General features: G+C 40.0%; 1 protein-coding gene and 1 long non-coding RNA gene across 2 annotated transcripts; both read left to right on the forward strand.

The window, feature by feature from the left end:
- The first annotated feature begins 8,437 nt into the window (after positions 1-8,437).
- LOC113070468 (uncharacterized) lies at positions 8,438-9,991 on the forward strand. Its single transcript, XR_003279932.1, has 3 exons — positions 8,438-8,451; positions 8,977-9,156; positions 9,948-9,991. It is a non-coding gene; the product is annotated as an uncharacterized LOC113070468 (long non-coding RNA).
- An 8-nt stretch (positions 9,992-9,999) lies between these two features.
- LOC113070479 (rho guanine nucleotide exchange factor 10-like protein) lies at positions 10,000-11,050 on the forward strand. The gene is made up of 3 exons (XM_026243778.1): positions 10,000-10,064; positions 10,184-10,276; positions 10,811-11,050. The coding sequence occupies exons 1-3, from the start codon at positions 10,008-10,010 to the stop codon at positions 11,048-11,050; spliced, it is 390 nt and encodes a 129-aa protein (XP_026099563.1). The 5' UTR covers positions 10,000-10,007.
- Positions 11,051-11,360: the final 310 nt, after the last annotated feature.

An 11,360-nucleotide genomic window follows, 5' to 3' on the forward strand; every position in this document is an offset into this window, starting at 1 on the left:
CAGCAGATAGAGGGTTTGGGCCCTGGCGTTGTGGCAGTGGTCAGAGAGCACTCACAGGAACAGGGCCCATAGGCTTTGGTGGTTGGGGGGGCCCGCCGTTTTTTTGTTGATATCTGCGGGCTAGCAGTGAATGAGTGGGAGAGTTTAGTCCCAACATATACCAATTCCTCCATTTTCTGTGAGAAGCACAGAAGTGGAGATGCTGGAGAGAGGGATAATGTGTCTGGTGAGATGGGCTGTGTCACTGGTGTTTCCGGTGGCTGTGATGTGAATCTTGTAGCCAGTGTTGGGGAGTAACTAGTTAAATGTAACGGCGTTACGTAATTTAATTACAAAATTAATGTAACTGTAATTAAATTACAGTTACTTATGAATTTTTTAACGATTACAAAGGGGATTACATTTGAATATTTACACACATCCACATACAGATTTAACTGATTTCTTTCCCAAATTGCACTGACTATTCTAAGACATACGCCCTAATAATTTCCGGGATGCGGAAACACAGTCGTAGAATCCAGTCAGAAAAATGGAATGCCTAACGCGGACGGAATATGCCATATTTTGGATGACTAAATCAAAAGTAGGTCAGTACACTTGAATCAAAACATGACATGGACTGTTGTCTGTGAATATCAAGCCCCCAAAATGCAATATATGACTCCTGCACGTTCTGCGTGTCAGCTGAAATCACGCGCGGACTGGACACCGGGAGAACCGGGACAATTCCCGGTGGCCTGCCAGCTTCCTCAGTCTTCCTCAATTTGTCCCAATATTTTAATATCATTATTGTATAATTGCCTGCCGAATGTACTAAAGCGATCATTTGCGAATCCGCCATTTGATGATTAAATCTCTAATAAATCTGTTAGTCGTGACTCGCGTGCTCTCCGCGCCTCCGCCAAACGGTTTGGATCAGACTCCAAGTAATCAATGCGAAAGAGAGAGAAAAGAGTGGACTGTGGAAGCGCACAGCTGGAACAGAGAAGCAGAACTACTGTTCAGGGTTTCAGGTCAGTTTAATCTGTAAAGATGCTTTTTTGACACAACCCTTGCGAAAATTAACATTTTATTATTTTACTATAAATCCAGTGAAAATGGTTACTATTGTTTAACTGTGGTAACCAAAAATGTAAAATTATTTTACAAATGTATTTATTTAAAAATAAATACGAATCCATTTGCAAAACAAAAAAACCATACAAGGTTATTGTACTTTTATATAGGCTAACAAAAGCATGGTAAATTTTTGTAAGGGAAAAACATGACTCGTGTACAGTATTAGGATTTTTCTATAAATATATTGTAGTATTGTAGAGTATTGTATTGTAAAGTACAGTTTTGTTCAATCTTGAGTATTAAGATGGATAACGGGGCAAAATAATGAGAGTGAAGAGAAAAATGGAAGTGAAGGTGCCGTTCAGGAGAGAACTTTTAATTATTTGACATGTCCCCATATTAAAGATTTAAACCTTTTTTATGTCAGGTCCATACAAAAAATAGTATTGTCCATGAATTTGTTTGTATGAGTTTGAATTTTCCATTCTGATTTTTTTCCCCCAGTCTGCCCCTCCTGTAAATTAATGGCAAAGACATGCAGTTTCATTTACTACACATAGGCCTACTGAAGCTCGCAGTGTTTTCAACCTCTGCCGTCTCAATATATGAGTACACTAGCACATACACATAATTTCTAGAACTGCTCTGTCACTTCATGCATTTTACTTATTTTGAGAAAACTATCATCATATCATACATAAAGAGACAGCAGTTTAAAAAAAAAAACACCAATGTTTCAGGAGTTTATTAAACAGCATATGACACATGCTTATTAGATAACTGTATTTGAGTTGATATATATGCTTTTATTTATTATAATGTTCACAAATTTAGAAAAGTAATCAAAAAGTACTCAAAAGTAATTAGTTACATTACTTTAATAAAGTAATTGAAAAAGTTACACTACTATCACATTTTAAACAGGGTAACTTGTAATCTGTAACCTATTACATTTCCAAAGTAACCTTCCCAACACTGCTTGTAGCTGTTTTGATACATCACAGTTAGTCTGCGAGGAGCTCTGTGGGCAGGGATCAGCCGGGATAGTGTCTATCAGCAGTGATTGTTTTGGCTGCATGGTGTTATCAGTGTCCTTGTGGGATATGTCAACCACATGATGACTCGGACCCAGTGTGTGTGTGCTGAATGGATTGACACACTCTGCTGAAGGATGAAGAAGGGAGAAGTAGATATTGTCCTTAAACTCTCTTGCGCCAAGTTTGTTTGGGTGGAGGCCGTCTGGTTTAAACAATTGTCTATGGCCCCAGAAAAGATTGAAGTTGTGAATGAAATTTACTCCTTTTATAATACAAGATCTTTATAGCCATGTGATCAACCCAAGAAACCGTGAAAACATATTTTATTTATTTGGGAGGGTCCACTGATGAACGACTGAACTTTGAGTCTTTGAAGTGTTTCAAAGAGTTCAATGAAGTCCTTCTTAACCCCTTTACGTGCAAACATCGCCGATGGCCCCAGTTTATTATTGTTTCACTTTCACAGCACATTAAACATCACTGTCTTACTTCATCTGGACAAACTGTGCATCAATTGAAAGTTTAAAGACTCTAGCTTCGATATTTGACCAATGTTTTGATAAAACATTGTTGCAGTGACAGATATTTAGTGATTTATGTCAGGAGTGCAAAATAATAAATCCGTATTATGCCACATTTTGAATAGAAATTCACCACTCACTCATATTCAGTCACGTCAGCAGCGGTTTATTTGTGTTCACATAGACTCACTGAACAGCGTCAATAAGGATTTAAAGATCAAAGATGCATATCTGCAGAGATATATGGATATATTTACTGATGTTTACTTCATATTTCCTCAGACAGAATCGTCATTTCTATTCATTTTCCACGGATTTACGCAATCTGATGATAAACAGCCTCTCCCAGCGATCTGTGTGTGTGTTTGCTGTGTTGTCAGCTCGTGCTGTGTGTCACTCAGACTCCGATTGGGCCTTCCCAATGTCAATCTTAGAGTCTCATAACCGGACACCGCCACATCGTGTCACATGCTTCCTGCACACTTCCTGGTAGTTATCTGGCCAAAACAACACTGAAACACCTCTGTACACACGAAATATCCGAATAATAAACCCGCGATTACGATAGTAAAGCTTGGTATAAGAATTTCTTGAGATCTGGGGCGTTTTTATAAAAAAAAATCGAAAATGTACATTGGAAATGCTAACTTGTGCAGCGATGAAAAAGGCTACAAATAACATATATTTACAACAGTAAACGACCAAATTCCACCCCTGATCACTAAAGGAAGTTATTATAAACACTCGTTCGGGGTTTAAAGTGAGTTTTGAGAAAAATTGTACTAATAATTTAATAAATTGTCTGATGTAGCTTGATGCTAACGTTAGCTCCAATGCTACTAATAGCAGGTGCATTTCTTCTTCATAATGCATTTTTGTCTCAATAATTCACGTAAGGTCGTAAGAAAATGGTTTGTTGTATTTTTATAGTAAGACTTTTGATAATTAAGGGCTAAATGCAAACAGAGACTGAAGTGAGATCGCTACAAAGATGTGTCTTTGTAAAGCTTGAAAAACCACAATAAAGGCTAATAAAGGTGGCATAAAAACAAAAGAATAATGATAAAAGAATAATGCGGATAATGTGTCATACCTGGCGGAGGTGTGAAATACTCGTTTGGTGAGAACAATACAACAATGAATCGGGGAGTTTTGCAAAGCCAACACACATACAAAATACACAAGAGAGTTTACATGTGAGATCTTACAGGGATGACAAGGGCCATAAATCAATCTGATTAGCCTTCTCTAAAAACACACATGACATGGCCTTAAAAATATTTAATAAAATTCACAGTTTTACAGATTCGATTATGAAATTTTTTATGAAGTTTTGGAAGACTTGTGGCCTTAGCTACACTGTGTTTTCAAACTCATTTCCTACATCAACAATTTTTAAAATACATTTAAAACATATGTTTTTAATATTTTTATTTTTATGTTTGAGCTTATATATCTCTATTATCATAACAGTCTGAGTGATTCTGATTCCTGAACAGTAAACTTTAAAGTGTCAGCTTTGTGAACAAAGGTTGATTATGTATATAGTCAGAAAGAATCATGAGCAGAAACCTTTTTATTTTGGGTATGTAATTTCGGTCTACATGCCAAAAAAGGGGGGTTACTAGTAAGGGGTTAAGGAGTTCTGACTGCTCTTTCTGAATATCATTCTTCCCCACATGGATGATGATTTGATTTGCAGTCTTGTGCTTCATCAGAATGTTCTGAAGTTCCTTGTTCACATCAGAGACCGTTGCTTGAGGAAGGCAGCATGTTGTTGTAGTCCTGCTACGGATGTTTCTGATAACAGACCTGCTCGACCTTGAGCGCCAGTTAGTAGCGGTGTTAGCTGCTGGCTGATTCGGTCCATGTTTAAATCACATTTGGGGATTCCTCACCCACATTTATTAATGCTTAAAATCTGTTCTCCAGATGTAAAGGTGTGGTAGAATACCAGTATTTACAAGCCTTGTCATAGTCGAATCTGGGATAATGGAAGCTATGGCAGCAATACGAGAAACTCGTGACAATATGATAGCATGTGTTCCTTTGGGTCTCGCTCCCTGTTTGTGCCATCGATTAGTGTGGCGATCAGTTTCGGCTTGTTTCTCTACACTTGGTATAAACTGTTGAGATTCTGAAGATTCATGGGACTCGCCAGCTGTATGCTGAGGGGGTCCATGACGACGGTCTGCTAAGTGTTCCGTCTGTTTTGGAAGTCCAGAAAGTAACTTTGTTTCAAGAATCACAATACTTTGTAGAACTTTGCAGTAGTTCATGCAACAAGTAGATCCAACAGGAGGCATTTTCTCTCTCTTCTGTTTGAATGTAGGCAGTTGTTATCCTGTCACAGGAATGTAAGCTGTTAGCAGTGGGAGACAAAGTCTTCTTTTTGTAGTATTATTCCAGTCCCAATGTTTTTAGTTTTAACGTTTGTGCCAAAAGTCTGTTGTTTGAGCACTGTGCTGATCTGCTGAAGTAAAATCTTAGAGAAAAGTACAGAAATAAGAAGCAAAGAGCAGAGCAGTAAGAACAGTAGCAAAGCCGGAAGCTCATGTCTGACTCTGGAGGGTCCATGAGCACCTGACTCGACTTTGGAAGGTCAACCGGAACCTGACTCAAATCTTGAAAGTCAATGGGCACCTGACTCGATTCTGGAAGGTCAACAGGAATCTGACTTGATTCTGGGGAATCAACTGGAACGTGACTCGACTCTGGAGGGTCAACTGGAACCTGACTCAACTCTGGAAAGTCAACGGGCACCTGACTCGACTCTGGAAGGTCAGCAGGAATCTGACTTGATTCAGGAGGATCAATTGGACATGACTCGACTCTGGATGGTCAACAGGAACCTGACTTGACTCTGGATGGTCAACTGGAATTTGACTCGACTCTGGATAGTCAACTGGAATTTGACTCGACTCTGGAAGGTCAGCAAGAACTAGCCCTGACTCTAAAAGGGCAACGGTAACTAACCCTGACTCTGGAAAGTCGACGGTGACTAACCCTGACTCTGGAGGGTCCATGAACACCTGACTCAACTCTGGAGGTCAACCGGAATCTGACTCAACTCTGGAAAGTCAACAGGCACCTGACTCGACTCTGGAAGGTCAACAGGAATCTGACTCAACTCTGGAGGGTCAAAACGGGAATATGACTTGACTCTGGAAGGTCAACCGGAACCTGACTCACTCCAGAAAACCCTCTGTAGCTGCCATCTTCTGCAGTGGCTCCGAGCTGGCGGCCGCCTTGTGCAGTGGTGCTGGGTTTGTGGCCATCTTGTACTGTGGTACTGGCTCAGCTGACGTGACGTGAACAGTCTCTGGATCGACAGACGTGACGTGGACACTCCTGGGAATCTCTAGGATCTTTGACAGCATGGAGAAATAATCCAGAAATGTCTCAGCGGCCATCTTGGCGTTGTCGCTGGACCTGCGGACATCCTGGGCAGTGGTGCTGGGCCGGCGGCCATCTTGTGCTCTGGCGCTGGGCTGGCGGCCATCTTGCCTCGTGGCCGCTGAGCTGGCAGCCATCTTGTGCTGTGGTGTGGGGCTGGCTTTCTTCTTGCCTCGTGGTGCTGGGTTGGCGGCCATGCTGCGCAGCGGCGCTGGGTTGGCGGCCATCTTGTTCAGCGGCACTGGACTGGCGGCCATCTTGCACAGCGGCGCTGGCTCAGCCGATTTAACACTCCTCTCCCCTCTCTGTCCACAATGGGGAAACTGGGGCTCCCATCCGAACCCCGGGTCAACGGCAACAGGCAACAGTTGAGATCGCTGCTGGACCTCCTCTCGTCTACTCACTCCTGAGCGACCTCCCCTGGTTCCACGGAACACTACCAGGCGGTACCCTCAAAACCATTCCTCACCCGCTCGGTGACTGGGGAGGAACTAAGATTAGACATACCGCTGGATCTTTTGTGATGGAGTCCTTCTGTGACGATTCGCGACCATTGAAACACAGGGAGATCAGAGATCCAATCGCGTGTATGCTTTATTGGGATAATCCAAATTCGTTTGTCAGGCAATGCCAGGGTCAAAACCAGAATGCAGTCCAAAACAAAAACAAACAAACAAGAAAGGAATAGGAACGGGAACTCAGAATATGAGGAAGGAAGAATCTCGGGAAGCGAGAAGACTGGACATACGAAGGGTAAAAACTCCATACAAACAACAGGGAAAAAAGACTGGTATTTATAAGGAGGCTAATGACAAAAGATTGCCTGCACCTGGTGCAATTAACTGGAGTGCAATTACTGTGAAGACAGGACCAGACTAGAGGAATTCTAGTGCCTAAGGTGAAGTGAGTCCACTAGTGGGACACCCAGGGACCGCCATAGGATGGGAATGGGCGAACTTGACGATCGTCTATGTCCTTGTGTGTGGGACTACCAGCAGCTTTACCTCCTCCCCTCTCTTGGTTTCTGTGCCTTTTTTTCTGACACCTGGTAGGTTACAGTACAGAAACGATACTAGAGAATAGAAGCCTCTTTGGAAGTTTTGAATGTTTGAGTTATTCTGAGATAGCAAGTGGCATGAATTATTACAGAGCTACAGAAATAGTGTTTACCTAGAAAGAGAATTGAGCAGAGATGGAAAGTATTGGAATAGTATGTGATGCCAGTGGGAACGAGGAGTTTTAACTGTGCTTTTGACTGTCAATGTGCAGATGACATAGAGGAAGATTCTGGATATCTGGATGTGACTGTATCTGACTCAACATCCACCACCTCAACTTTCTCCAATGCCAGAGGGGCTCAGTAGCCAACAGGTGCGTGTTTCTATGTACTTATGCTTGAATCTCTGTTGCAACACATCAGATGGCGTTAGATCCATTTTCAGCTTTTGCAGTCCAGGGGAAAACAAAACCAAGTGTGGGCAGGCAGAGAACAATCAGAGAATCAAGAAACAGTCCAAGGTCAATAGCACTAGAAACAAAACACAGGTAATAACACTCAGAAAAGACAGCACGGGTCAAATCAAGACTTCACAAAAAGTCATTGTAATGGTGTGGTTTATATGTGAGCGTGTAAAATGAGGTGCAGGTGGTTGAATGATCACGTGAGATTGAAATCAAGTGTGGAGTGTGATCAAGTCCCAGGTTTGAGGGATGATGGGAAATGGAGTCCAAATCAGAGTTCGCTAATATTCAGGGGACAGTTCTCTCTGGTGGTGAGGAAGAGGCGGTACTGGAACCCCCTCTGTAACAATTAGCCTGCATTACTGTCAGTATTATACTTGCCCTGCTCATTTATGACATATTTCCATATACCACCTTAAAAATATTTGTGATCAGTAAGAATTTTTTTTTGTTTTGTGAAAGATATTAAAACCTTTATTACCCATGTATTCGTTAAATTGATCAAAAGTGACGTTGTTATGAAAAAATCTATTTCAAATAAATGCTGTACCTTATTTTTTAAACTTTCTATTCATCAAATTTCTATGCAAAACTATTAAGCAGCAAAGATGTTTTCAACATAATAATATAATAAGATAATAATAAGAAGAAATTTATCTCGAGCATCAAATCAGTGCACATTAATTGTAATGCGCAATCAGAATGATTTCTGAAGGATCATGTGATACTGATGACTGAAGTAATGGCTTTGTCATCACATTAATAAATTACTTTTAAAAATATATTAAAATAGAAAACAGCTATGCTAAATTGTAGTTATATTTCACTGTATATTTAGCTGCTGGTTTGCTGTCAGTTAACCTAACTGATTTTAAATTCCTATTTTGAATGTCACAGGTTGTCAGGCGTCATATTCTTGGCTCTATCATCCAGAGTGAAAGAAGCTACTTAGACTCACTCAGAGGATCCTGCTGGTCAGTGACACAATCATGACTTTACATATGACTGTAATACTAAAAAAATTATTCTGAATTATCACTTTTCAAATAATGCAAGAAACAGAAATATTCCTCAATCTTCTTAATGAAGTGTAAAGGAGGGCAAAACTAGGAATAAAGCACAAGGGGGAAGATATACCCCTGTTAAAAATATACCCTGTTGCCTAAAGTGTTTTGCTGGTCTTAACAGATTAAGCTGGTCAACCAGCCTGAGCAACTGACATGTGCCAAAAACCCCTTTAAACCCATTAAAACTGATCCTAATCTTCTTGGGCAGGGTGGTTTGCTCTTTTTTCAGCAGGATAAAGACAAAAGCAAAATATATTCATACACCCTTATCTTATTGTGCTGTTTAAGCTGGAAGATTCATTTATTCTATTGTATTTTTTTAAACTGATAAGAATAGATGTGAATATGTTAATTAAATCAACAGAGAGATAAAACCCAAACTGAACAATCTGAGCACACTCACTCATACCTACCACCTGAATTATATTTTAGGAATATAAGAAGCCTTTGATGGAGGCGGAGCCGCGGATCCTGAGCTTGAAGAAGATCCAGCCTGTTTTTTATAGGCTGAAGGAGATCCTGCAGTGTCACTCCATGTTTCAGATTGCTCTGGCCTCCCGTGTTGCAGAATGGGATAATTCAGAGAAAATCGGAGACCTTTTTGTTGCTTCAGTACGTCTCCCGTTGTTCTACTAAAACTTTCAATTTGTGGTGTGTTTCACAGCTTTTGGTTTTTATGTTAATTGATTTTTCTTTTCTTTTTTTGTTGCTTTGGTTACAAAAGTTTTCACACTTGTTTTTTATTTAAAACACTGCACTGTTGCATAGCACTGATCCAGCTGATTTGTATGGCAAGATATATAACCTTTATATTAAGATGAAGATTTTTGCATGAATAAGGGTGGTCAGATCTGCTTATAAGAGTCAGTTGTACTTGTGATTTTCTTTATTTATACCATAGCATGACTCACATTCTTTTGTTTCTGTGATGAAGGATCTTTGCAGATGGAAAAACAGAAAATCCTTTAGTCAGCAGTTCTATTTAAAGTGTGCTAATTTCCTCTGCATCATGCAGACTGTGCTTTGCAGCTGAGAACATAATGTTTAAGACCGTTTTATCAGTAAATGTGAAACATCTTACATCTAGTCACTCCATATTGTCCAAAAGATAAATACAAATGCAAGCAAAGTACACTTTAAAAAAAGGTACAAAACTCTAACCTTAGTAGTACCGCTTCAAAATAGCAATATCTTTAAGTACTAGTATGTACAATTTAGAGATGAATAAGGTATAAAGATGTACCTTTTAACTGACAGCTTTGTACCTTGTTTTCCTATGTACAGATTACAAAGTGTAAGGATTACAAAGCATTAAGTCTTGAAGTACATGGATCTTCTGTTTTGTCTGAACTATGGATTGTTATGTCTGCCTCTGAGCTCATCATTGTTTTCATCTCCTCTAGTTTTCCAAATCGATGGTGCTAGATGTGTACAGCGACTATGTAAAACACTTCACCAATGCTATGGGTCTTATCAAGAAAGCTTGTATGTCCAAGCCAGCATTCCTGGAGTTTCTCAAGGTGAACTTCTCAACCTGCTCCTAATTGTTCACTTAGATTCACACTTACCAGTGTAAAAATCTAGTTCCATTTAAGTGCCTGTCATTTCCGACCTGGTTTTATGTTCTTCTGGGTTGCAGAAGAAGCAGGCTGCCAGTAAAGACAGAATCACTCTTTATGGTCTCATGGTCAAACCAATTCAGCGCTTTCCTCAGTTCATACTCTTACTTCAGGTTAGTACTCTGAAAGCTCCAAATACACACAAACACACACATGCACAAAGCTAAAGATGAATGACAAATAAGTAGTTTAATTTTAAAATGGTGGAATTTTCTCAGACTGTTACACTTGGGGAAGTGAAAGACAGAGTGCTCGTGAGGCACATTAATTTTACTCACAATGTGTGCTTCCTATCAAAACCATGATGTGATACTGTACAGATAATGCTGAAACATACGAAACTTAACCCTGAGGAATTCCCTTGTGTATGCTAATTACTTAAATAGACTTTATTATTTTACTACAGAAGAAAAAGTCATGTTCTGCCAGGATTGTTTTTTTAATGTTAAATGAGTAAAGTTAAATTCTAAACTTGTTTATATGTGTTTTTCCCACGGCTTTAAACATGCCACTTAACATAATTTGCTTGTGTGGGACCGTATTTGTAATAAGTGTATTGTAGGTCACTTATATGGAAGCATTGGCTAAATGACAAATTAGGTAGTAATTACTGAATAAATGCAGACAAATCTGTCTGTGTTCCACAGGACATGCTGAAAACCACCCCTGTGGGTCATCAGGATAGGCTGCCGCTGCAGCTGGCCCTCACTGAGCTCGAGACTCTCGCCGAAAAGCTGAACGAGCAGAAACGGCTGGCCGAGCAGCTCGCCGAAATCCAACAGCTCACTCGTAGCGTCAGTGACCGTAACCTCAGTAAGGTCAGAGACCACCACACTACAAACACACACGGGACACGTCAAAGCATTGCCAACCCAACAACACAATGATTTGACTTTAAAAAGATAATTTGGTTGGGAGTGAGGAAGGACATGAACTGTCAGTGTGATCAAACTGCTATTTTCCACATTTCCTCTTTCTAGAAATAGCTTTGACAAAGATGTTTCCTTGCCAGGGTGTTAGGTTGTCAGTTATTTTAGTAGAACACCCTTCCTACCCCCTTCCTAAAATACTGTATAAAGGCAACTATAGTTTCAAAATACAGTATGAAAGCCCCTTTTCTATACTGTGTGAAAATAGCAATTATGAAATAATAAAGACAACATATTATATATATTCTCATGTAATGTCAAGCCAGAA

This window comes from Carassius auratus, unplaced genomic scaffold (genome assembly GCF_003368295.1).
Source record: "Carassius auratus strain Wakin unplaced genomic scaffold, ASM336829v1 scaf_tig00004433, whole genome shotgun sequence".
NCBI classification, from domain to species: Eukaryota; Metazoa; Chordata; class Actinopteri; order Cypriniformes; family Cyprinidae; genus Carassius; species Carassius auratus.

What these genes read in the sequence shown, in the direction of transcription:
- LOC113070479 (XM_026243778.1), top strand. Translation starts at nt 10,008, where the DNA reads ATGGGTCTTATCAAGAAAGCTTGTATGTCCAAGCCAGCATTCCTGGAG. An exon ending in CATTCCTGGAGTTTCTCAAG is followed by an intron (nt 10,065 to 10,183) that starts GTGAACTTCTCA and finishes TCTGGGTTGCAG; the next exon opens with AAGAAGCAGGCTGCCAGTAA. An exon ending in AGTTCATACTCTTACTTCAG is followed by an intron (nt 10,277 to 10,810) that starts GTTAGTACTCTG and finishes TGTGTTCCACAG; the next exon opens with GACATGCTGAAAACCACCCC.